Source organism: Dama dama, chromosome 14 (genome assembly GCF_033118175.1).
Source record: "Dama dama isolate Ldn47 chromosome 14, ASM3311817v1, whole genome shotgun sequence".
NCBI classification, from domain to species: domain Eukaryota; kingdom Metazoa; phylum Chordata; class Mammalia; order Artiodactyla; family Cervidae; genus Dama; species Dama dama.
This window is the reverse complement of record NC_083694.1, coordinates 48,459,683-48,479,637: the sequence shown is the minus strand read 5'-3', so window position 1 is coordinate 48,479,637 and position 19,955 is coordinate 48,459,683. Positions and strand designations below refer to the sequence as shown.

The 19,955-nt window shown below is 62.2% G+C and overlaps 3 protein-coding genes across 3 annotated transcripts; 2 read left to right on the top strand and 1 right to left on the bottom strand.

Annotated features, from left to right (window-relative positions):
• Positions 1-1,307: 1,307 nt before the first annotated feature.
• KLHL17 (kelch like family member 17) lies at positions 1,308-7,030 on the top strand. Its single transcript, XM_061160670.1, has 12 exons — positions 1,308-1,519; positions 2,340-2,599; positions 2,697-2,818; positions 2,979-3,200; positions 3,669-3,785; positions 3,992-4,205; positions 4,482-4,626; positions 4,710-4,877; positions 5,265-5,353; positions 5,437-5,510; positions 5,709-5,890; positions 6,153-7,030. The coding sequence occupies exons 1-12, from the start codon at positions 1,410-1,412 to the stop codon at positions 6,379-6,381; spliced, it is 1,932 nt and encodes a 643-aa protein (XP_061016653.1). The 5' UTR covers positions 1,308-1,409; the 3' UTR covers positions 6,382-7,030.
• On the top strand, positions 6,717-15,346 carry PLEKHN1 (pleckstrin homology domain containing N1). Its single transcript, XM_061159788.1, has 17 exons — positions 6,717-6,721; positions 7,811-7,840; positions 8,043-8,142; positions 10,665-10,811; positions 10,905-10,985; positions 11,086-11,158; positions 11,473-11,600; positions 11,672-11,803; positions 11,915-11,995; positions 12,720-12,795; positions 12,916-13,064; positions 13,188-13,337; positions 13,527-13,667; positions 13,837-13,968; positions 14,129-14,338; positions 14,614-14,662; positions 14,745-15,346. Exons 1-17 carry the CDS (start codon positions 6,717-6,719, stop codon positions 14,858-14,860), a joined length of 1,800 nt encoding a protein of 599 aa, XP_061015771.1. The 3' UTR covers positions 14,861-15,346.
• A 154-nt stretch (positions 15,347-15,500) lies between these two features.
• PERM1 (PPARGC1 and ESRR induced regulator, muscle 1) lies at positions 15,501-19,702 on the bottom strand. Its single transcript, XM_061160664.1, has 3 exons — positions 17,316-19,702; positions 16,678-16,803; positions 15,501-16,416 (listed from the first exon to the last, which is right to left on the bottom strand). Exons 1-3 carry the CDS (start codon positions 19,558-19,560, stop codon positions 16,301-16,303), a joined length of 2,487 nt encoding a protein of 828 aa, XP_061016647.1. The 5' UTR covers positions 19,561-19,702; the 3' UTR covers positions 15,501-16,300.
• Positions 19,703-19,955: the final 253 nt, after the last annotated feature.

Sequence of the window (19,955 nt, the reverse complement as noted above, 5' to 3'; positions counted from 1 at the left end):
TGGCGGCATCTAGGCGGGAGGGCGCGTTCACCTCTTTTTTTAGGCGGGCGGCGCCCCTACTCCCAGGGTGGCAAGCGGGACTCGAGCTTCCGGCTCAGGCCTGGTTCTGTCACGGCTCCCGCACGCTTCTGTTGAGGGACGGACTGCAGAGCTCCAGGACCCGGCAGAACTGCATAGGGCGGAATCCCGCTGTTCCACTTACAAACCTTTTTCTCCAAAAAAGGCACTAATAACGACATCGACCTGGCGGAAGGTGGGATTGGGGCCCGCGTCGCCCTCGCCCAGCCCTGCCCACAGCCTCCCAGAGCTCTGTGAACACATGCCAGTGAGGATGTCAGTACATCGACCGCGGGAAAAAATGCATGAGGGTGAGGGGAACCATGCGTCAGAGAGGACTCTTATACAAAGAGCTTTTCCAAATCAATAATAATGGAAAAAAAAAAAAACAAAAAAACCAACAATCTAGTTTTCCGCAGATCGGAAAACAAACGAAAACAGAAATGGAGATGCTATGGATGAGCAGTTTGCGAAACCACTTCACTGGATAGTCCCGTAGCACCTGCGCTGGGCGGGACTGAAGGGCGGGAACGGGCAGACAGCGGAAAGATTCAAGCATCGTTATTGAAGCCAGTTTGGCCAAATCTCCCTGAAAGAGGATGCCTGATACTTCAGTCCAGCGAGTCCGCTCCTGGGACCCCAGTTACTAAGGCATCTGCCTAAGTCTCCAGGCCCGCCCGGGCAGGGACAGTCACTTTTCCTCTGCCTGGTCTGTGGAACAGCCTGCCAGTGCAAAGACCCTGAGGCTGGAAGGTCGCCTTAGGGAAGGAAGGCGATGGAAAACTTAACCTATGCCCTCCCCTCCCTCCACCCGTCTAATGGCAGAGGTCCGCGGGCCTGGACAGCCAGAGCCCAAGACAGGGGACCTCACAGCCCTAAGGGCGTGCACCCCACCCGCTCTCCCACTCCTCAGCCAGCGTCCAGTCGAGGCCAGACGGGCAAAGGGGCCTGCGTGGCGTTGGAGAGAGGCAAGCAGACGCAGCGTGGGCAATCACGTTGGGCCTTTCGGCCCCCAGAAGATTCCGGGGACGGGAAGGCTTGAACGAGGTGACGCGGGCAGATCTTGGAGGCTTCTCAGATATAGGCGACGGGCGCGGCCCGGGGGGCTTCCTGGAAGAGGAGGCGGACGGAGCCCCAAAACATTGAGAGGATTCGCCCTCTAGGCATCGTCCCCGAAACCGCGGGAGAGCTCGGGAGGCCGGGCGGGCGGCGCCGAGAAACAGCGGCTGCGGGCAAGCGGCGGGATCGAGGGACGCCGAGCCGGTCGCCACCGCGGAGCAGCCCTTCAGCCTCCCGGCATCGGCTGGTCTGTGCGTCCTCCGCGGATCGGCGGCGGGCCAGCGGCCGAGCCCATGCAGCCGCGCAGCGAGCGCCCGGCCGGCAGGACGCAAAGTCCGGAGCACGGCAGCCCCGGGCCCGCGCCGGAGGCTCCGCCGCCGCCGCCGCCGCCGCAGCCGCCAGCGTGAGTGGGCCAGGGGTTAGGGTTAGTGACTGGCCTGGGCCGAGTAGGAGGGAAGGAGGGGCGCGCCCAACCTGGCAGGCTGCTGGGAGGGGGCGGCCTGGCGCCCTGCCGGTTCGTCGGACCGCGGAGGGTCCAGGGCCCCTGCGTTATCCGCGCACACAGCCGGCGCGGGGCAGGGCATCCCGAGGTGGCTGCTCCCGGAGGTCTGACCCCACCCGCCGCCCTTGAATTCCGGCTGTGCCGCTCAAAGACTCGCGCGGCCTGTCTGCAGGATGAGGGGTTAAGGGTCAAAGAGGTTACATTGCCTGTCGGTGTAGGGGTCCGCTTCAGGGCCACCGGCCAGAACGCATCAGTTCAACTCGTGCACTTCCCGCAGCCCGTGCTGAGGACACCGGACTCCGACCGGGGCGCGGGAAGGGCGGCCAGCAATGGACAGACAGCCTAGTCCCAAAGGAGGGCCTAGGGAGCTGGGGGTGCTGCTGGCGGGAGGGAAGTATGTGCCTGAGCAGGGATCGTGTTAGAGGAAGCTGTACAGGTTCAACGACCCGGGTCTGGCGTGGGAGCCGATCTCCAGCGGGGAGCAGGTTGGAGCAGAGTCTGGCTGGACTCCGAGGAGGCTCCCTGGCCGTGAGGCAGCAGAGTGGGTGGCTGCCTGGAGAGCACATGGGGTCCCCAGGGGCATGGGTCCTTCATGGAAACTTGGTTTGGGCTTCTTGGGGAGAAGGGGGCCTCCTGGGCACCCAGGCCCTGACCAAAGTCTCTAGGGTGGGTGAGCAGTTCTATGCAGAGTGCACCCTGACGGGTCACTGCTCACACGCAGCCCTGAGGCAGAGCGTGCCCGGCCCCGGCAGGCCCGGCCCACAGCCCCCATGGAAGGCACAATGCAGCTGCTGAGCCGTGAGGGCCACGCTGTGTCCCACAACTCCAAGCGGCACTACCACGATGCCTTCGTGGCCATGAGCCGCATGCGACAGCGCGGCCTCCTGTGTGACATCGTCCTGCATGTAGCCGCCAAGGAGATCCGGGCACACAAGGTGGTGCTAGCCTCCTGCAGTCCCTACTTCCACGCCATGTTCACAAGCAAGTACAGCCCATCAGGTCCGGGTGCTGGGGGGCTCTGCAGCTCTGGAGTGGGCCTCAGCCTGACTCGCTGTCCCATACCCACCCCCTTCCCCAGATGAGATGAGTGAGAGCCGTCAAACACACGTGACACTGCACGACATCGACCCTCAGGCCCTGGACCAGCTGGTGCAGTTTGCATATACAGCCGAAATTGTGGTGGGAGAAGGCAACGTGCAGGTGTGGCGGCCTCAGCCTCACGGCCCGTGCCGCCGCGGTGCCGGTGCCTCCGCTCACCCCATACCCCCAGCCTCCTCTTGTAGTGTGGCCACTCCTTCAGTCTTCACGTCTGTTTCTCTGCCCCTGTTCCCCTGGCCCTCTCTCTCACCTTGCCTCACAGACTCTGCTCCCAGCCGCCAGCCTCCTGCAGCTGAATGGCGTCCGAGACGCCTGCTGCAAGTTCCTGCTGAGCCAGCTGGACCCCTCCAACTGCCTGGGCATCCGGGGCTTCGCCGACACGCACTCCTGCGGTGACCTGCTCAAGGCGGCACACAGGTACGTGCTGCAGCACTTCGTGGACGTGGCCAAGACCGAGGAGTTCATGCTGTTGCCGCTGAAGCAGGTAACGTGGTAGCTGGGGAACAGCCTGGACCTTGACCCAGATTCTGACCCTGACCCAGTTCCTGGACCCCAGAGCCAGCCTTGGTCCCTGGCTCCATCATCTGCACCCTAAAGACCTGGTCCTTTGTCTCTCAACCTTTATCCCCAGTTTCTGACCCACATTCCAACCCAACCACTGTCCCTTGGGCACAACCACCATTATCTAACTCCACCCAAGCACTCACCATTGATTCCTGACGCTCTCTCGTCTTGATCACATTCTACCTACTACCCCAGTAGTCCCTGGTTCCACATCCCCAGAACGACCCTGGAATTGGTCCCCAGGAACTGGACCTGTGGCTCCTGACCCTGCTTGGCCCGTCCTCATAGGAACACTGGGCCCCTTGGACTCTCCCTCCCAGGCACCTTCAGGGCTCCATGGGCCCTAAGATCCTCCCCAGATCTCAGGTCTGAGGGTCCCCACCCCCAGGTGCTGGAACTGGTCTCTAGCGACAGCCTGAACGTGCCTTCAGAGGAGGACGTCTACCGTGCCGTCCTGAGCTGGGTCAAGCATGATGTGGATGCCCGGAGGCAGCACGTTCCTCGGGTGAGGCCAGGCCCGAGGGGTGGGGGGGGCAGGGCCCCCGGTGCTCAGGAGGGGATGCAATGGCTGAGGACCCAGCTGTGCCTGGGCTCTTCTGTGCCCACAAACCCCACAGGAGTGATGCAGGCATGTGTCTCAAGAAGGTTCCAGGGTACCTGAGAGGGTCTCAGGGCAGGGCCTGCTACCTGACTATAGCATCCACACCCCAGCTGATGAAGTGTGTCCGCCTGCCCCTGCTGAGCCGGGACTTCCTGCTGGGCCATGTGGACGCTGAGAGCCTGGTGCGGCACCACCCAGACTGCAAAGACCTACTCATCGAGGCCCTCAAGTTCCACCTGCTGCCCGAGCAGAGGGGCGTCCTGGGCACAAGCCGCACCCGGCCCCGGCGCTGTGAAGGCGCTGGCCCTGTGCTCTTTGCTGTGGGTATGCCCACCTGTCCCATCCTATCCTGTCCCCCAAGCCCTGCCCCTTGTCCCTACCCATGAGCCCAGCACAAGCCCTACTCCCCAACCCTGTGCCAGTTCCATCCTGCACTCACCCCACATCTGCTCTTCCATCCCCCATGGTGTGACCCACTCACCAGTCCCCGCCCCACTCGCCCTGGGAGCCTCCAGGCCCTCAATCTTGAGATGTGATAGAGCCTTCTAGCCAACTACCTCCCTGGGCCCTCGTCCTGCCCCGTCACCTCCCCATCCCTAGGTGGTGGGAGCCTGTTCGCCATCCACGGGGACTGTGAAGCATACGACACGCGCACTGACCGCTGGCATGTGGTGGCCTCCATGTCCACACGCCGAGCCCGGGTGGGCGTGGCGGCAGTGGGGAACCGGCTGTATGCTGTGGGCGGGTAAGACTAGAGGCTGGTCTCAGGTCAGGGGTTTGGCGTGTGCCCACTGGGCCAGCCCTGACCAGCAATGGACCCTCCCCTAGTTACGATGGGACTTCAGATCTGGCCACCGTAGAGTCCTACGACCCCGTGACCAACACCTGGCAGCCAGAGGTGTCCATGGGCACGAGGCGCAGCTGCCTGGGTGTGGCTGCCCTGCACGGGCTCCTGTACGCAGCTGGTGGCTACGATGGGGCCTCTTGCCTCAACAGGTAGTGGCTGGGGTCAGGGCCGGGTGGCCTTTCAGAGTTGGCTCAGCAGCTGTGGCTGCATCAGGACTGCAGGGGTCCTGCCTGAGAGGAGACAAGGGGCACCCTGCCTGAGGTCACCAGGGTCCCCAATACCTTGGCCAGCCCAGTGGCATGTTCTTTCCTCTGGGGTCCTTCCCCCAGGGCAGGGGCTGCCCAGCATTGTCCAGGCAGCCTGTGGCCCATGTCCACCCAGCATGGCCCTGCTTCCAGCTCCAGTGGGATTGTGGGGTCAGCCTCCATGACTGCCTAGCACGGAATTTTAGTCATTCTTCAAGGGAGGGCAGGTCCTGGGGCCGGGACTGCCTTTCCTCCACTGCTCAAGGTCAGCCGCAGTCCTGGTGTCTGCAGTGCTGAGCGCTATGACCCCCTGACGGGAACATGGACATCCATCGCCGCCATGAGCACACGGAGGCGATACGTGCGCGTGGCCATGCTTGGTGGGTGACTGCATTGTGTAGCACCCAGCCCCAGGGACTCGCACACATAACAGGTGCGCCATGAGTGTGTTGATTCCCTGCAGATGGAAACCTGTATGCTGTGGGTGGTTATGACAGCTCATCACACCTGGCCACCGTGGAGAAGTATGAGCCCCAGGTGTGAAATTCCCCAATCACATGTCCCCGTTCCCCAGAGGTGTTTGAGGTCAACACTCTGGCCACCCCTACCACCTAGAGGGTCATCCCTCGATGTCCACGTTGTCTCACAGACTCCCCACCCTGGGGTAGAGGTCTGCAGGTGGAGGTGGAGGGAGGCTGGTGGTGGGTCTGCCCCCAGCCCATCCCTCCACCTCAGGTGAACTCCTGGACGCCCGTGGCCTCCATGCTGAGCCGGCGCAGCTCAGCAGGTGTGGCGGTGCTGGAGGGGGCCCTCTACGTGGCTGGTGGCAATGATGGAACCAGCTGCCTCAACTCTGTGGAGAGATACAGCCCCAAGGCAGGCGCCTGGGAGAGTGTGGCGCCCATGAACATCAGAAGGTGCATGGGCCCCCAGAACTGTCACCACCATTGTCCTCTGTTCCCCCAACTGACAGGGCCTCACCCCTGCACAGCTTGTCCCCCACGTCTCTCCTGAGTCTCCCCTTTCAGGGCCCCGCACCCCGCATCACCAAGGCCCCGCCCCAAAGACGCCTCCCCAGGCAGCACCCCCAGGCTTCTCCAGTGGCCACAGCCCTGGCCCTGCCCCCTGTTCAGCCCCCCACCCTCACCTCCTGCTCCTCTCCTTCCACCCTGCCCCCAGGAGCACACACGACCTGGTGGCCATGGATGGATGGCTGTACGCTGTGGGGGGCAACGACGGCAGTTCCAGCCTCAACTCCATCGAGAAGTACAACCCGAGGACCAACAAGTGGGTGGCCGCGTCCTGCATGTTCACGCGGCGTAGCAGCGTGGGCGTGGCGGTGCTGGAGCTGCTCAACTTCCCTCCGCCCTCTTCGCCCACGCTGTCCGTGTCGTCCACCAGCCTCTGACCCAGTGGCACGGCTGCACAGAGGCCAGCCGGCGGCCTCCCTCGTGCCTTAAGCCCCCAGGGCCCAGCACCTCCCTCCCCTGCTCGTGGGGCGGGGCTTGGCCCCCACCAGGGACATCCGGCGCCGTCTGTCCACCGTGCGTCTAGCCCGGGTGTTACTGTGTTTCTTTCTCAGTGTTTGTGTGTGCCATTTATTTATTCACTCATTAATTTATTGATTGATGTTGAGCAGGCTGCAGCTACCCGTTTCTTTGTTTACTCTTGAAGTGTCCTATCTCTGGGGCCAAGCTGCTCTCCTGGGTGTCCTCCCACCCTACTGAGGGCCCTGGGGGAGCAATGGGGTGGACACTGGCATTCCCCGTGGGTGAGGAGCCAACTTGGACTCTGCAGACCTGGAGGGACCTAGGGGTGATGCAGAGCAGTTATGGGGGGGGCTTTCTGAGTCAGGTGCAGACCCCCCAGCCTGTGCTTTGCACACCACCCTTGCCTCGCCCAGCCAGACACTCTCCCAGGGAGGGCACAAATTGGGCTTCCTTCCCATGGCTGTGGTGTCATTTCTGGATCCTGCACTGAGCTGGGCACTGTCCGCTGCCAACCCCACACAGCAATATGAGCCACTTGAACAATAAACATGTTTCTTGGGCTCTGCGGGCCTGTGGCTGAGTGTCCATCTCTGCTTCTCAGGGTCATGTCTGGGGTGACTGGAGGGGCCTGGGGTGGCTGTGTGCCCGAGCCGAGGCTCCGTGTTGGCATCTGGGGCTTTGAGACAGCGCCATCACGTCCAGGGGCAGGGCTGTGCTGGCCCATGTCTTACCCAGGCTCTGCATGGCATACCCCCTGATCTCACCCGTCCCAGGTACACCTGGGAGGGTTATGCCCTCTCTTGGAATCTGGATTCTGGTTAAGCCTCAGGACCATTTATCTTGACCTGGGGTTAGGGTTGGATGGAGGCAGAAAGGAGGCTGCAGGAGGGTCCTAGTTCCTCCTTCCCCAGTTGCAGAGTCCCGCTTCAACAGCTGAGAGTGAGCACACGTCCCGTACAGTCACTGGTGACTCAGAGGCTGGCATTTACGTGGAAACAGGATGTGCGCTCACATGTCTGGAGGGGGGTCGCTGGACTCAGGGAACTCCATTCCGGCTCTCTGACCCTAGGCAACCTCCAGTCTGATGCAATGGCCTTTGAGCCCTGTCCTGTACAGACTGGGGGCTTTTGACTGGGCTGTGAGTGGGGGGAATCTCTCCTCCCCTTCCCTATGCCCCAGGCTGGCTGATGTGTGGAGGACCCTGGGCAGGGAGCTGAAAGGCTCAGCTCAGCCTCTGGTAGGGGCCAGTTCCCTCCTAGAAAGACTCCGCCTCCCCAGCCCTTAGGTGCAGGGCTGGCTGGCCCAGAGCCCCGCCCCGGGGGTGGGGCAGGAGGCTGGGGACTGAAGGACCCAGACCTGTCTACCTGCTCTACTCAGGTCAGCTGCCACTGCCACCCATGGGGAACAGCCACTGCGTCCCTCAGGCCCCTAGGAGGCTCCGGGCCTCCTTTTCCAGAAAGCCCTCGCTGAAGGGAAATAGGTGAGGGGGGCGGGGTATGGCCATGGCCCCTTGGTCACAGGGTCTCCCTCAATCTGCCTCAGGGGCCAGGCTGTGAGCGCCCCCCTCCCTTGTCCCCAGAGAGGATGGCGCACGGAAGCTGGCTGGCCTGTTTGGCACCGAGGCTGGTGCGGACGGGAACACCACTGCTGACAAGATCTTCCACTACATCCCAGGGACGGTGAGCAACTGGGTAGCGTGCCCTGGCTTGGAGGGGTGTGGTAGCGGTGGTCTGCGTGTGACTGCGTGTGTGTCCCATCTGTACTGGGCCCAGGGTCTTCCCTGTCGGTCCCAGGAGAGTCAAGTCCAGAGCACAGCGAGGAAGTAGGTGCAGCCCCGCCCTGGGGAGCTCATAGGCCGAGAGTCTGAGCGGAGAGCGAAACTGAGCCCCGGCACTGAGTCAGTGGAGCGGCAGGGCGGGGCCTCCGTGCCCAGCCACGTGCCAGCCCTGCCTGGGGCCCTGGTGTCCAGCCCCCACCCCATGCCCTGGTGCAGGACAGCGTGTGTGGGCACGTTGAAGCTGGACAAGCACGTGTGTCTGTGCAGCCGTGTGGGCATGGGTGTCAGGCGGGCAATGGGGCTGTGAATCACCACCCCCCACTGTCGCTCCAAGAGAGTAAGGGACTTCTTGTAATCAATGAGCCAGCCTCTCCACTACCCTTGGCCCTGGTTTCTCCAAGAGACGTCCCCTTGGGGTCCACCACTGCGTCATCCTGTACCCCCACGCCACACAGCAAGGAGGGCTCCCAAGCACGCACTGGCCAGCACCCATCCTCACAGCTGCTGGTGTCAGCTCCCAGGCAACCTTTCCAAGTGTTCCTGTCAGGCTGGGAAGCCTGGGCCGGTCCCCTCTCCTGCTCCCTGGGGTTCCCTGGGCTCCCTGTGCTGCCTTCAGAAACCAGGCTACCTCAGAGAAGTGGACAGGGCGCTTCTGACAAGGCCCTGGCCGGAATCCCTCCATGTGGCCACATCTCAGATGTGCCAGGACATGGCCGCTAGAGAGGGGACTGGGCTTGCTGAACCTCGGGGGGTGGGGCCAGGGGAGGAGCCGGCACGCCCCTTCCCTGTCAGGAGGTGGGCTCTGCTCCCATGGCCCCAAGCCTGAGCCCAGGCCACCGGCCAGCGGTGTGGCCCGTCCTGCTCCGTGGCCTGTTTTTCATGGGTCCCATCCCAGCATCGTTCCCCACACTGGGTGTGGGTACAGGAGGCCCCACCCAGAGACAGAGAGGCCCGGAAGCTCTGAGTCTGTCTGTTCACATTCCTGGGCTTGCCCAAGGGGTGGCTCAGCTGGGCCAAGGCACAGCAGCCCCTGCCAGCTCCCCAGTGTGCCCTGATCCCCAGACTTCAGCCCCTCGAGCCCCAGTTGGGCACCTGTCCTGATCTGGCTCCCTTTCTGATCATCAAACCCCTTCCTATAGAGGATTCTCTACATGCCAGAGTCAGCTGTTGGTGGGCGCTGACCCTCCCTCCCTTCAGCAGACAGGCGTTGAAGCCCTAGTACACTGAGGGCTTACACCTAGTACAGCAGTACTGTCCTTGGTCCTGGTCCAGCAAAGGGGCAAATAGACAAAGGCCCTGTTCTCATGTCATTCGCATCCATGACAAAGCCAGATGACAAGATAAAGAAGGACAAGACAGTACATCAGATGTGGCTAGCACTAAGGCGAAATGTAAAGGAGGACCAAGGGGCAGGGGTCAGTGAGGCTGGAGTGTTGGAAGAGCACCCAGACAGGAGCTCAAAAGAAGGGGCCTGAGCCAAGCGCTGGGCTAGGAGAGAAGGGGCTGGGCTGAGTGGTCCAGTCAGAGAGGGCAGCAGGAGCAAAGATCCTGAGATAAGTGGATGCCTGAAGTGAGGAGAGAGGACCCCTTGGCCATTGCCAGGACCTTGGCCTCTGCGGAGAGGGAGATGGAGGATGCGGCAGTGTGGCGCTTAGCAGGCTGTGATGAGAATACTTACACCAGGCAAATGCAAATACTGCAAATCAGCACCCCCTTCTCAGTTTGTTGTTCAGTCACTCAGTTGTGTCGAACTCTTTGTGACCCCATGAACCCTAACCTTACTCCGTAGAGCCAAGTTTTAAGCCAGTACCTGCTGATGCTGAGGTGTGAGTGGGTTTTGAGCATTGTCTCACTCGAACACCTGAAAACCCCTCTGACCAACAGGATTTGGAAGGTTGAGTAACCAAAATAAGACTTCCCTGGTGGCTCAGCAGTAAAGAATCCATCTGCAATGCAGGAGCTGTAGGAGATGCGGGTTGGATCCCTGGGCTGGGAAGACCGCCTGGAGGATGGCATGGCAACCCACTCTAGTATTCTTGCCTGGAGAATCCCATAGACAGAGGAGCCTGGCAGGCTACAATCCATAGGGTCGCAAAGAGTCAGACATGACTGAAGGGACTTTTAATAGCACAGTAACCAAAATAAGGGAACACAGTTAGGAAATAGTGAAGCTAAGAGTTGAATTTCCGATGAGTTGAAAGGTTGCTGGCTCCATCACTAGACCACAGAGTTCTGTCACCAGCAGAGGCTGTGTGTGTGTGTGTGTGTTCTGCACTGTTGTCACGTGAAGAGACTGTGTGTGTACAGGGCTCTGCACACATGTGATGCTGTGTGTGTGTTCTTAACCTATGTATGGTGAGACTGTGGGCCAAGGCTGCTGGTCACCAGTCAGGCCCCCTCCTCTGAGCTCTTCCCCCACCCTAGAACATCCCAGGCTTGCAGAGCCAGCAAGAAATCCTGGAGCAGCCTTTCCTGAGTGTGTTCAAGGAGGGGCGGCGAAGGGCAGCAGTGAGGAGTCTGGGCAAGGTTGTGCACTACGCCAAGGTCCAGCTGCGTTTCCAGCACAGCCAGGTGGGGGCCGGGCTGGAGGAGGGCGTGCTTTGGGGGGGCGCCACCCTGGAGCCTGCCACCGAGTCCTCAGACGCTGGCCCCTCTCTCCCCTAGAATGTCAGCGACTGCTACCTGGAGCTGTTCCCCTCCCACCTCTACTTCCAGGCCCATGGTCCCGAAGGACTCACTTTCCAGGTGCGGGGAGATGGGCAGAGGGAGCTGCTGGGGGAAGGGGAGAGCAGACCCTTGGGAGGCAGAGGGGCCCTAGCCCTTCTCTCCCACTCTGCTCTGGCAGGGGCTGTTACCACTGATGGAGCTGAGTGTCTGCCCCCTCGAGGGGTCTAGAGAGCACGCCTTCCAGATCACAGGTGTGTGGGGGCACGGGTGGTACTGCCTTGTGCTGACCTTGCCCTTGGGACAAGGCGACAGCTCTAAGACTCCTCAGTGAGCCTGGCTGTTGACCCAGCCTGGGACCTTGGCGGGACTCTGAGCACGTTGCGGGGTCCTGGCTTTTCCTCTGATGGGTACATGTGCGGTGCCAGGCTGAGGTGGAAGACAGTAGACTGGGGGCCTCCAGAGCTGTGCATGTGGTCATCAGTGGCTCCTGCCAACCCTTGAGGGGCCTCTCCTGTGGGCCCCTGGCTCAGTGGGCTAAGCCCTAAGCTCTGTCCCTCCCCCACAGGCCCACTGCCCGCCCCACTTCTCGTGCTCTGCCCCAGCCAGGCCGAGCTGGACCACTGGCTCTACCACCTGGAGAAGCAGATAGCCCTTGTGGGAGGGGTGCCTCGCTGCTCCCCAGAGCCCCTGCAGGTCAGTGCTGGGAAGCCTGCACCCCTTTCCCCTTCCACCTCCTCCACCTGCCCCTGACCCTTTCCTCCCAGGGCCCCACTGAGGACGCACTCCCCCGGACTCTGCAGCACAGGCTAACCCGGCTGCGGACAGCATCAGGGCACCAGGTGATGGGCAGTGCCATCTGTGCCTCAAGGGTCAAACTGCAGCATCTGCCCTTACAGGTGGGGGCACAGAGGTGGGAGGAGGTGGGGGCGGGGTGCAGGCTCCAGGGGGGGCCAGGCCCTGGGCGCATGCCAGCGGAGACCCCACTGTGCCCTGTGACCTCCCTACAGGAGCAGTGGGACCGGCTTCTTGTCCTGTACCCAACTTCCCTGGCCATCTTCTCCGAGGAAGCAGATGGGCTTTGCTTTAAGGTAGGTCCCTCCCCACTGCAACCCGCCCCAGGGAGGCGCCCTGCACGTGGGGGTGGGAGGGGGCAGCAGCTCAGGAGGAACCTGTATGTCGGGGCCTGCTGGAACAGGTGGCCCCACCCACCCAGCCTGCTGTCCTGGTCAGTCTGGTCTCAGCCTGATGTGGGCAAGGAGGGTGGGCACCTTGCCTCAGCACCCTGTATCATGCTAGCAAATCCACAGCCACCAGCAGGCCAGTCACCTGGGGGTGGCATGGGGCCCACAGTGCCCCATGAGGAAGGGGGCACTTCCAGGAGGAAGGCCTGTACCTCTGAGGAGGCATCTTCCTGGTGCCTGAAGTTTCTGTGTGTGTGCGTGCGTGGGTGTGGGCATGGCGTGAGGGTCTATCCTGTGCATTAGGGTACCTCCTACTCTGGAGGTGATCCTGGCCTTCAGTCATCGAGAAACACAGGGGGCTTCCTCGTGATCCCTTCCCACCCACCCCCATCTTAGTGGGTGGCCCAGGGGACCAGTCCCCGACCAGTCCTGAGTCAGACATTGGCTGGAGAAAGCCCCACCTGGAGCCTGTGTGAAGACACCCCTCTAGGACAGACAGGATGTGCCTGGCCTCCCTCAAGGTGTTGGCCTCAGCCCTGCTTTGCCCTCTGCCTGGCGTCCACTTGCCCACCCAACTCGGGAGGGCTCGCCAGGGTGGTGGGTCAGGCCCTGTCCCGCTGACGCCCTGCAGGGGGAGCTCCCGCTCAGCGCCATCCACATCAACCTGGAAGAGAGGGAGAAGCAGATCCGCTCTTTCCTGATTGAAGGTGGGTGAGAGCCAGGCCTGGGAGAGGGGCTGTGGCCCCCGGGTGGGCACCCAGCTCTGCACCAGGGCCTTGCAGGGAGCACCCTGCCTGCCAGGCCCCCTCACAGCATCCATGCACCAGGCCGTCTCATCAACACCATCCGTGTGGTGTGTGCCAGCTATGAGGACTACAGCCACTGGCTCCTCTGCCTGCAGACAGTCTGCCACGGGGACAGGGCCTCCCCACCACCCGGCCCTGAGAGCCTCCCAGGGCTGCGGGCATCCACACAGGTAAGGAGTCAGCAGGGCAGGTGCTGCCGGGCCGCAGTAAAACAGATGGGTGGGCCTGGGCACGGGGAGGTGGGAAGGGGTTCCTGCCACCTGGCTCACCCCTACCCCTCACCGGCTGCCCAGGTTGTGGTCAGTGGCCGAGGCTCACTCTCCTCTGATGCACGGACCAGCTGGGACTCAGGGTGCCCGGCGCCCCCCTCCACTTGCACCACCCACTCCCTCCCTGAGTCCTCAGCAGCATCCACTGCAGGCTGCCCGGCCCAGCCCCCATCGGTGAGTATCTGGGTCGGGGGGGGGCGGGTAATGGGCAGAGGGGGCAGGGGACCATGAGGCAAATTTGTGTTGGGAACCTCATGGCAAGTAGGACCCTAGTTCCTCAGGGGAAGGGACTCTGTGTAGCTTCAGACCGTTGTGTGGGAGAGGGCCCCAGGAAACCTTCTGGAAGGTCCTTGGTCCCCACAGGAGCAAGCCAACCCTGGCTGCACCAGCGTCGGTGGGCACAGGGCAAAGCTGAGACGGGGCGGCAGCAGCCGATCACCCAGGAACAAGCCCCGGGCTGAGAAGCCTGGCCCAGCCGCCCTGCTACGCCTGGACCTGACCAAGGTGGGCCAGCATGTTGACCCCAGCTCTGGGCATGACCCTCCACTCCCTCCCACCCTCCACTTCCCTGGCCTCCTCAGTCCTGAAACCACCAGAGGCCTCTGGCACAGAGAAGGAAGGGCCTGGCTGCTTCCAGCCCCAGGAAGCTGTGTCTCCTGTCTCTTGCCGGTAGTTGAGCCTGGACAGCAGCCCTGAGGCCCCAGACCATTCTCTGGAGACACCCCACTCCCCGCTCTACGCTGACCCCTACACGCCACCTGCCACTTCCCACCGCAAGATCACAGACGTCCAGAGCCTGGATGAGGTCAGTCCCCTAATGGGTGACAGAAAGAGCTGGTGTGCCCACAGCCTGAGGCTGAGAGGGTACCCGAAGCCTGAGGTCTGCTCAGGCCACTGTGGGAGGCTGAGGGGGTTCTGGGGCAGGGGCCTCTCGGGGGCCTTGGTCACCAGTGCTCTCCCCACAGTTCCTCAGCGTGATGCAGAGCTCGCTTGGACCTGAGCCCTCCAGCCCGTTCCGCTCGGTCCCCGTGTCCATGCCTGTCTCTGACTCCAGCTGTGGACTCTCCGGCCCCCACTTCCTCTCCGAGAAGGCAGCTCCGCGGGCCCGAGCTTCTCGGCACCATCGTGCCTCCAGCAAGGGCTGGGGGCCCCGGCCCCCAGACCCCCCTCAGCGTGTGAGTAGCAGCTCCCACCCTGGGCATGGGGTTCTGTGGGGGAGAGGAAACCGCACGGAGCCTTCTGGGACCCTGAGGGAGCAGGAGAGATGGAAACAGGGGAAGAGGGGGGTGGGTGGAAACCAGGGACTGGGCTTGGTGGGAGGAAGGGAGCAGTAGGGAAGAAGTGGGGGCCAAAAGGAAAAGGAGGGGGTGGGGTCAGGCAGATTTGTGGACTGGTCTCCAAGCCCCCTTTCCTGGGGCCCATCTCTCAGACCTGTGGTTGGGGTCCCCAGGTCTCCCCTGAGAAAGAAGCTTCGCCTGACCCCTCACCACCTCCTCCAGGTGAGTGAGGGCCCTGCCCCCTTCTGGGAGAGTTTGGGGTGTCACCTCCTGAAGACACATGCATGTCTGCCCTCCCCACCAGATGGCGGCCCCCCCAGGGGCTACAGCAGTGTCCAGGATGAAGCTCTGTCACCCTCCCAGTGGCAGGGGCCTCAAGGAACACCAGAGCCTGAACGGGGGCTCATCCAGTGGATCTGATGGCCCCCAGCAGCTGCTTCTGGGGACCACCTGCCTGCATTGACCCTGGAGGAGGGGCCGCAATAGGACCTGGGACTTGTCTGTGGGGCCACAGGCAGTGTTGAGTCTGGGTCTGACCCCAGCAGGTGGAGGGATCCTCAAGAACCCTGAGTTACCCTGGGCTCTGGACACCTTGGCCGAGGTGACTGGACACCCAGAGGGGCCACACCTCAGCCTGCCTCTCAGGGAAGGAATGAGGGAGGGGACGTGGGGCAGCAGCTTCACCTGGAAGAAGAAGGATGGCACAAGCATAAAAGTTGGAGGGCTGAGAAAGTCAGGTTAGCGAGGGTCAGAGTATGTGAAATCAGAGGGCACAAGGGTCGGAGGTCAGCAAGGTCTGAGACATGATGAGCAGAGGGAGGAGGGTGGCCTGGGTGCGTGTGAGTGGGATGAACTGGTCAGGAGAAACTGGCAAGAGACCAAACAGGAAGGAAAGAGGAGGTTTTATTGGTGCTGTGTGTCCATGCGTCCTGTCCTCAGCAGCCAGTAGTCTCCTGCGTCCTGGGGACCCTGCATGTGCTGCTTCCAGGGCTGGACACCCACCCAGCCCCCCTTGCTCCACCACTGCCTGTGCCCCGCCTGCTTTCCTGTCCCGTCTCCAGCTCCTCTCAGCCCTGGGCGAAGCCAGGTGTCCAGTCCCTCCACCCAATACCCTTGCCTTCTGTCTCTGTAGCTCCTCCAGGGCGCCCCAGAGGTGGGGCTCCAGGCCCTGCCTACAGACCCCTATCCCTCTGGGTACCTGCTCACCGTCTCGGGCAGGAGCCAAGGAGGCCTTGACCAGACGCTTGGGACTCCAGGGTCGGAGAAGCCTCAGAGGCCACCACCGGCCCAGCCTCTTGTAAATAGTGCAGAGGCTGGGACACCGCCCCACCCCCCAGCCTTGAGGCCCTCTGCCTCCTTGCCCTTTCCCCCTGCCCGGATCTCCTGCTGGGGCCTTTCTGCTTCTCTGAACCCCTCTAACTTCCAGTGCCTTGTCGTGGCCCTCCCTCCAGAAGCATAACCACATAGGATGAGGATTCCAGTTAATTCCGGTTTCAGATAAACCACAAACAGTTCCTTAGCATAAGTGGGACTCATCCTGAGTGTCTCAGATTCAAGTTTCATTGGACGCCTTGTGTTTTTTATTGCTAACCTGGCCACCTTACTAACCAGCTTCCTGCTCAGCCCCTACCTACCCAGCCTTCCAGAATCTCCCCGCTCCCAAGTGTGGAGCACAGCCTTGGCCTCGGCCACTGGTCAGACCCTCAGTGGAGTCCAGGGGAGCCGGGACCAAGGACGCAGTCTCCTTCTTAGACACTGCAGAACGCAAACAGTCAGAGGGCAAGGCCTAAGGGCAGTGCCTTGTCCTGAGCACCTGTGGACATTTCCTTGTCCTGCGTCTTCCTGGGCCAAGCCTGGGTCCTAGGGGCTGGGGCTGGAGCTGGGGCTGGGGCTGCGACTGCGGCTGTGGCGCCCCCGCTCCACCTGCCGGCGGAAATATCGGATGGCAGAGATGGTGCCAATGTTGGCCAGCAGAACTGCAAGAGAAGCACAGACCTCCTGAGTGCCGGCTCTGTTCTGGCCTGGTCACCACCCTCCATCCACACAGGCTGACTCTCGAAGGATGAGGGCAGGCTGGCAGAGCGAGGGTGGGTCCACAACGCAGGAAATCAGTCAGGGGAGAAACCCGCACCTCCCCATGGCCTCTCATCCCTGCTAGCCCAGAAGCTGGGACTGGACACCACTGCCCCTCCACTGGACTTCTGGACAACAGCCCACCCCACCCCGGCCCCACAAACCTGTTTTCCAGGCGTCTGGGGCATGCAGGTCTGATGTTCTCACAGCCCAGGTAGCAAAGGCTACGAACACCATGCACATGTCTTTCTGGCTGAAGGTGAACGAGGTGAGGGGACCCCGGGGCGCCACTGGGAAAGAGAAGCATGGCCTGAGCTCCTGCTGCCCCACTCAGACACACCTGCCCTGGTCACATCTATCCTGAGTCATGTCCTTCCTGTGACACCTCTGTCCCAAGACCCAGGGTAGTGTGTGGCATAGTTGAGTCAGGCTGACTTGGGCGAGTGCATCTGGCACGCTGTTTCCTGGTTTGTAAAATATCTTCTACAGGGAATGTGAGCCTGACCTGCAGGCAGTGCAGATGGAGCTGGGGCTGCCCCAAGTTGTCTGGGGCTGAACCCAAGGTGACAGCCACTTAGGAGCCAACCCCTGCCCGGCTAGGGCTGCCCCACCTGGACTGTCTCCTGGGAGTGGGGGAGGGGCAGGGGGAGGAGCCCCTCCTGAGAGATCATCCCTGAGGCCCCCCCACCAGCTCACAACCCAGGATCCTGGCCTGTCCCTCCCCGATGGCCCTCTTGGCTGAACTCCCTGGACAGTGTGTTCCCAGGTCCTAGACAGACCAGGAGGCCCCCGCAACACACACCTGCTTCCCTGATGGCCAGGGTAAGCTGTTCCACTGTGGCTGGGCTGGACTCCGGTGGGGCGCCAGTCCCCACTCCCCAGAGGACTGACCTGGGGGGCTCTGTGGCCTGCACCTGGAGAAGGGCGGCTGGCCCCAGCGTGCCCCCGGACCTGTCCTCCTCAAGGAAGTGTTCATAGGCCTCAGGGATGGAGATTGGCATGGGGTCTCCAGGTGGAGGGGCCGGCACAGGCCCAGCCTGTAGGGGTGGGGCCTCGGAGCGGCCCTCCTGGTGCTTCGACCTCTGGACTTGGCTGTCTTGGAAGAAGAACTCACACACATCCGGCCACTGGACTTCGGCTGGAGCCTGGGCAGCCTCTGCTGCCCCCTCATTCTCTTCGTCTTCCTCCTCAATGGTGTCACAAAAGAAGAAGTCATAAGCTTCCGGGAGGGTCACCGCAAAGTAGCTCCTGGGCCCTGTCCCCACAGAGGCAGAGGGGGCAGGGGGGGGCAGGTGCTTCAGAATCCGAGGCTGGGGGCTCCGGGGCCCAACTGCCACAGAGTCCCAAGCTCCAGAGCCTCTGTGGCCCCCAGCTGCCATCCTGGGGGCTGTGGCTGGAGAGGGTGGGCCTGAGGCCTCTCCTGACCCTGGCTCTTCGGAGCTGGGCACAGCCACGGAGAATCGCACTTTCTTCTTCTTGGGTGCTTGGATGGGGCCTAGAGGGGGCTCCCCAGTGTGGTGTCCAGGGGCATCTATTGAGGGCTCCCCTCTGGGCTTCTGTTGGCACCCCTCTAGAGACCGAACAGGGCTCAAACCCAGCTTGGCCACGGGAACAACCTCTGCTTCCACCATGTCAGGCCCAGCCTGGGGTGTGGGAGCACGTGGTGTAGACACACCCACATCAGATCCAGCCTCGAGCACAAGATGAGGCAGAGCTGTGCATGGTATAGCCTTTGAGGCAGGCATAGATGAATCCACCTCTGGCTGGACCACTGGCCCCGGCACAAGCAGGTCCACATCCAGTCTAGGCTTGAAGGTGGCTGTAGACTGAGGCTCATCAGGTTGAGGTTCAGAGGTGGGTGTAGACTGAGGCTCATCGGGTTGAGGACTGAAGGTGGGTGTGGACTGAGGCTCATCGGGTTGAGGCTTGAAGGCAGGTGTAGACTGAAGTTCATCGGGTTGAGCGTTGAAGGCGGGTGTAGACTGAGGTTCATCGGGTTGAGGCTTGAAGGCAGGTGTAGACTGAAGTTCATCGGGTTGAAGCTTGAAGGCAGGTGTAGACTGAGACTCAGCGGGTAGAGGTTCGGAGGCAGGTGTGGATAGAGCCACGTCTGACTTAATCGTGACATCTAGAGGAGCCTCTGGGTCAGACATGGACACAGAGCATGGCTCAGCTCTGGGGCTCATTCCAAGTCGGTCTGTTCCCTGCTCAGTAGTGGGGACAGACATAGACAGATCCACACCTGGCCCTTGTCTGGCCACCTGCTCGGGGGCTCCTGCAGATTCTGGCCCCAGCTCAATCTGCCCAGTTCCTGCTGTCTGCTTTGCTGCTCCTGCTGGGAGACCCTTCCCCCTGGACCCAGCAGGGCCGAGGCTGTCCTCAGGCCTGGCCTCTGTGAGCAGTGGGGAACCCAGCTGGGTGGCAGCAGGGCCTGGGCCACCCGAGCGCCCACCCGCTTTGGTGCCTGCAGTGCGCCTCTTCTTTCGGCCAGGGCTTCTTGGCGGGGCTCCAGGGCTGCCAGGGGACCTCTGGGGGGCAGCACTGCGGCCAGGGGACTCAGGACTCCCAGCGGGCTCACCAACAGGAGTAGGGGCAGGGCCCCGGGGGGCTGGCCCCTGCAGAATCCTCTGCATCTCGTCTCTGGAAGACACTGGCCCCGGGAGGGATGAGCCCTGGATGAGAGGGGCGGCACCAGAGCTGAGGGACAGCCGAGCTTCTGACCGTGCGGACGTGCTGGGCGTCTGCTGACCGGCCTCTGGGGCCAGCATGGGCTCATGCCAAGACCTGCTGACCAGCTGCCGGGTGGCGGCCTTGTCCTCCTCCTCAAAGCTGGGCCAGCTACTTCCTGCATGAGCCAGCTGCCCCTCGAGAAGGGGTGAGGGTCCTGGGGGGCTGCTGCCACTGCTGTCCCTTTGGTCAGTGTCGCTAGACAAGGGTTCATCCCCAGAGGCCAGACCGGCCTGCAGGAGGCCACACTCCTCGGCGGCAGCTGAAAACTCAGCCCAGTCCTGGTCGCTCAGCTGGACGCTGTACTGGAAGTTCTCCATTCTGGGTCAGCAGAGGCACGTGAGCCACAGACCAGGTTCTTCACAGACCCAGGCCCAGGGCCCCGGCCCGCACTCACTGCCACCACCCCACCTGCCCCCTCGGGTTTCCGTGGCCCAGAGGCCAGCCCTCCATTTCTGTCCTGAAAGAGAGCAGAACAAACAGAGTCCAGAGAGAAGCTGTGCTGTTTCCTGGAGTTGGAGCATCCAAAACTCCTGCTTTCCCTGCTTCCAAATTGAGCGCAAATGGTAACGTTACAAGGACATGTTGCTACAGTCCTGCATTAGAGTCAGTGAAGTTTACTAAAACGCAGGGCTCCTCATCCCCAGGAGAAGTTTCCCTCCTCAAGGTGGGTGTTTTCTGTTCAGCTGAGGCAGCCTCCAGCTTTCCTGCAGAG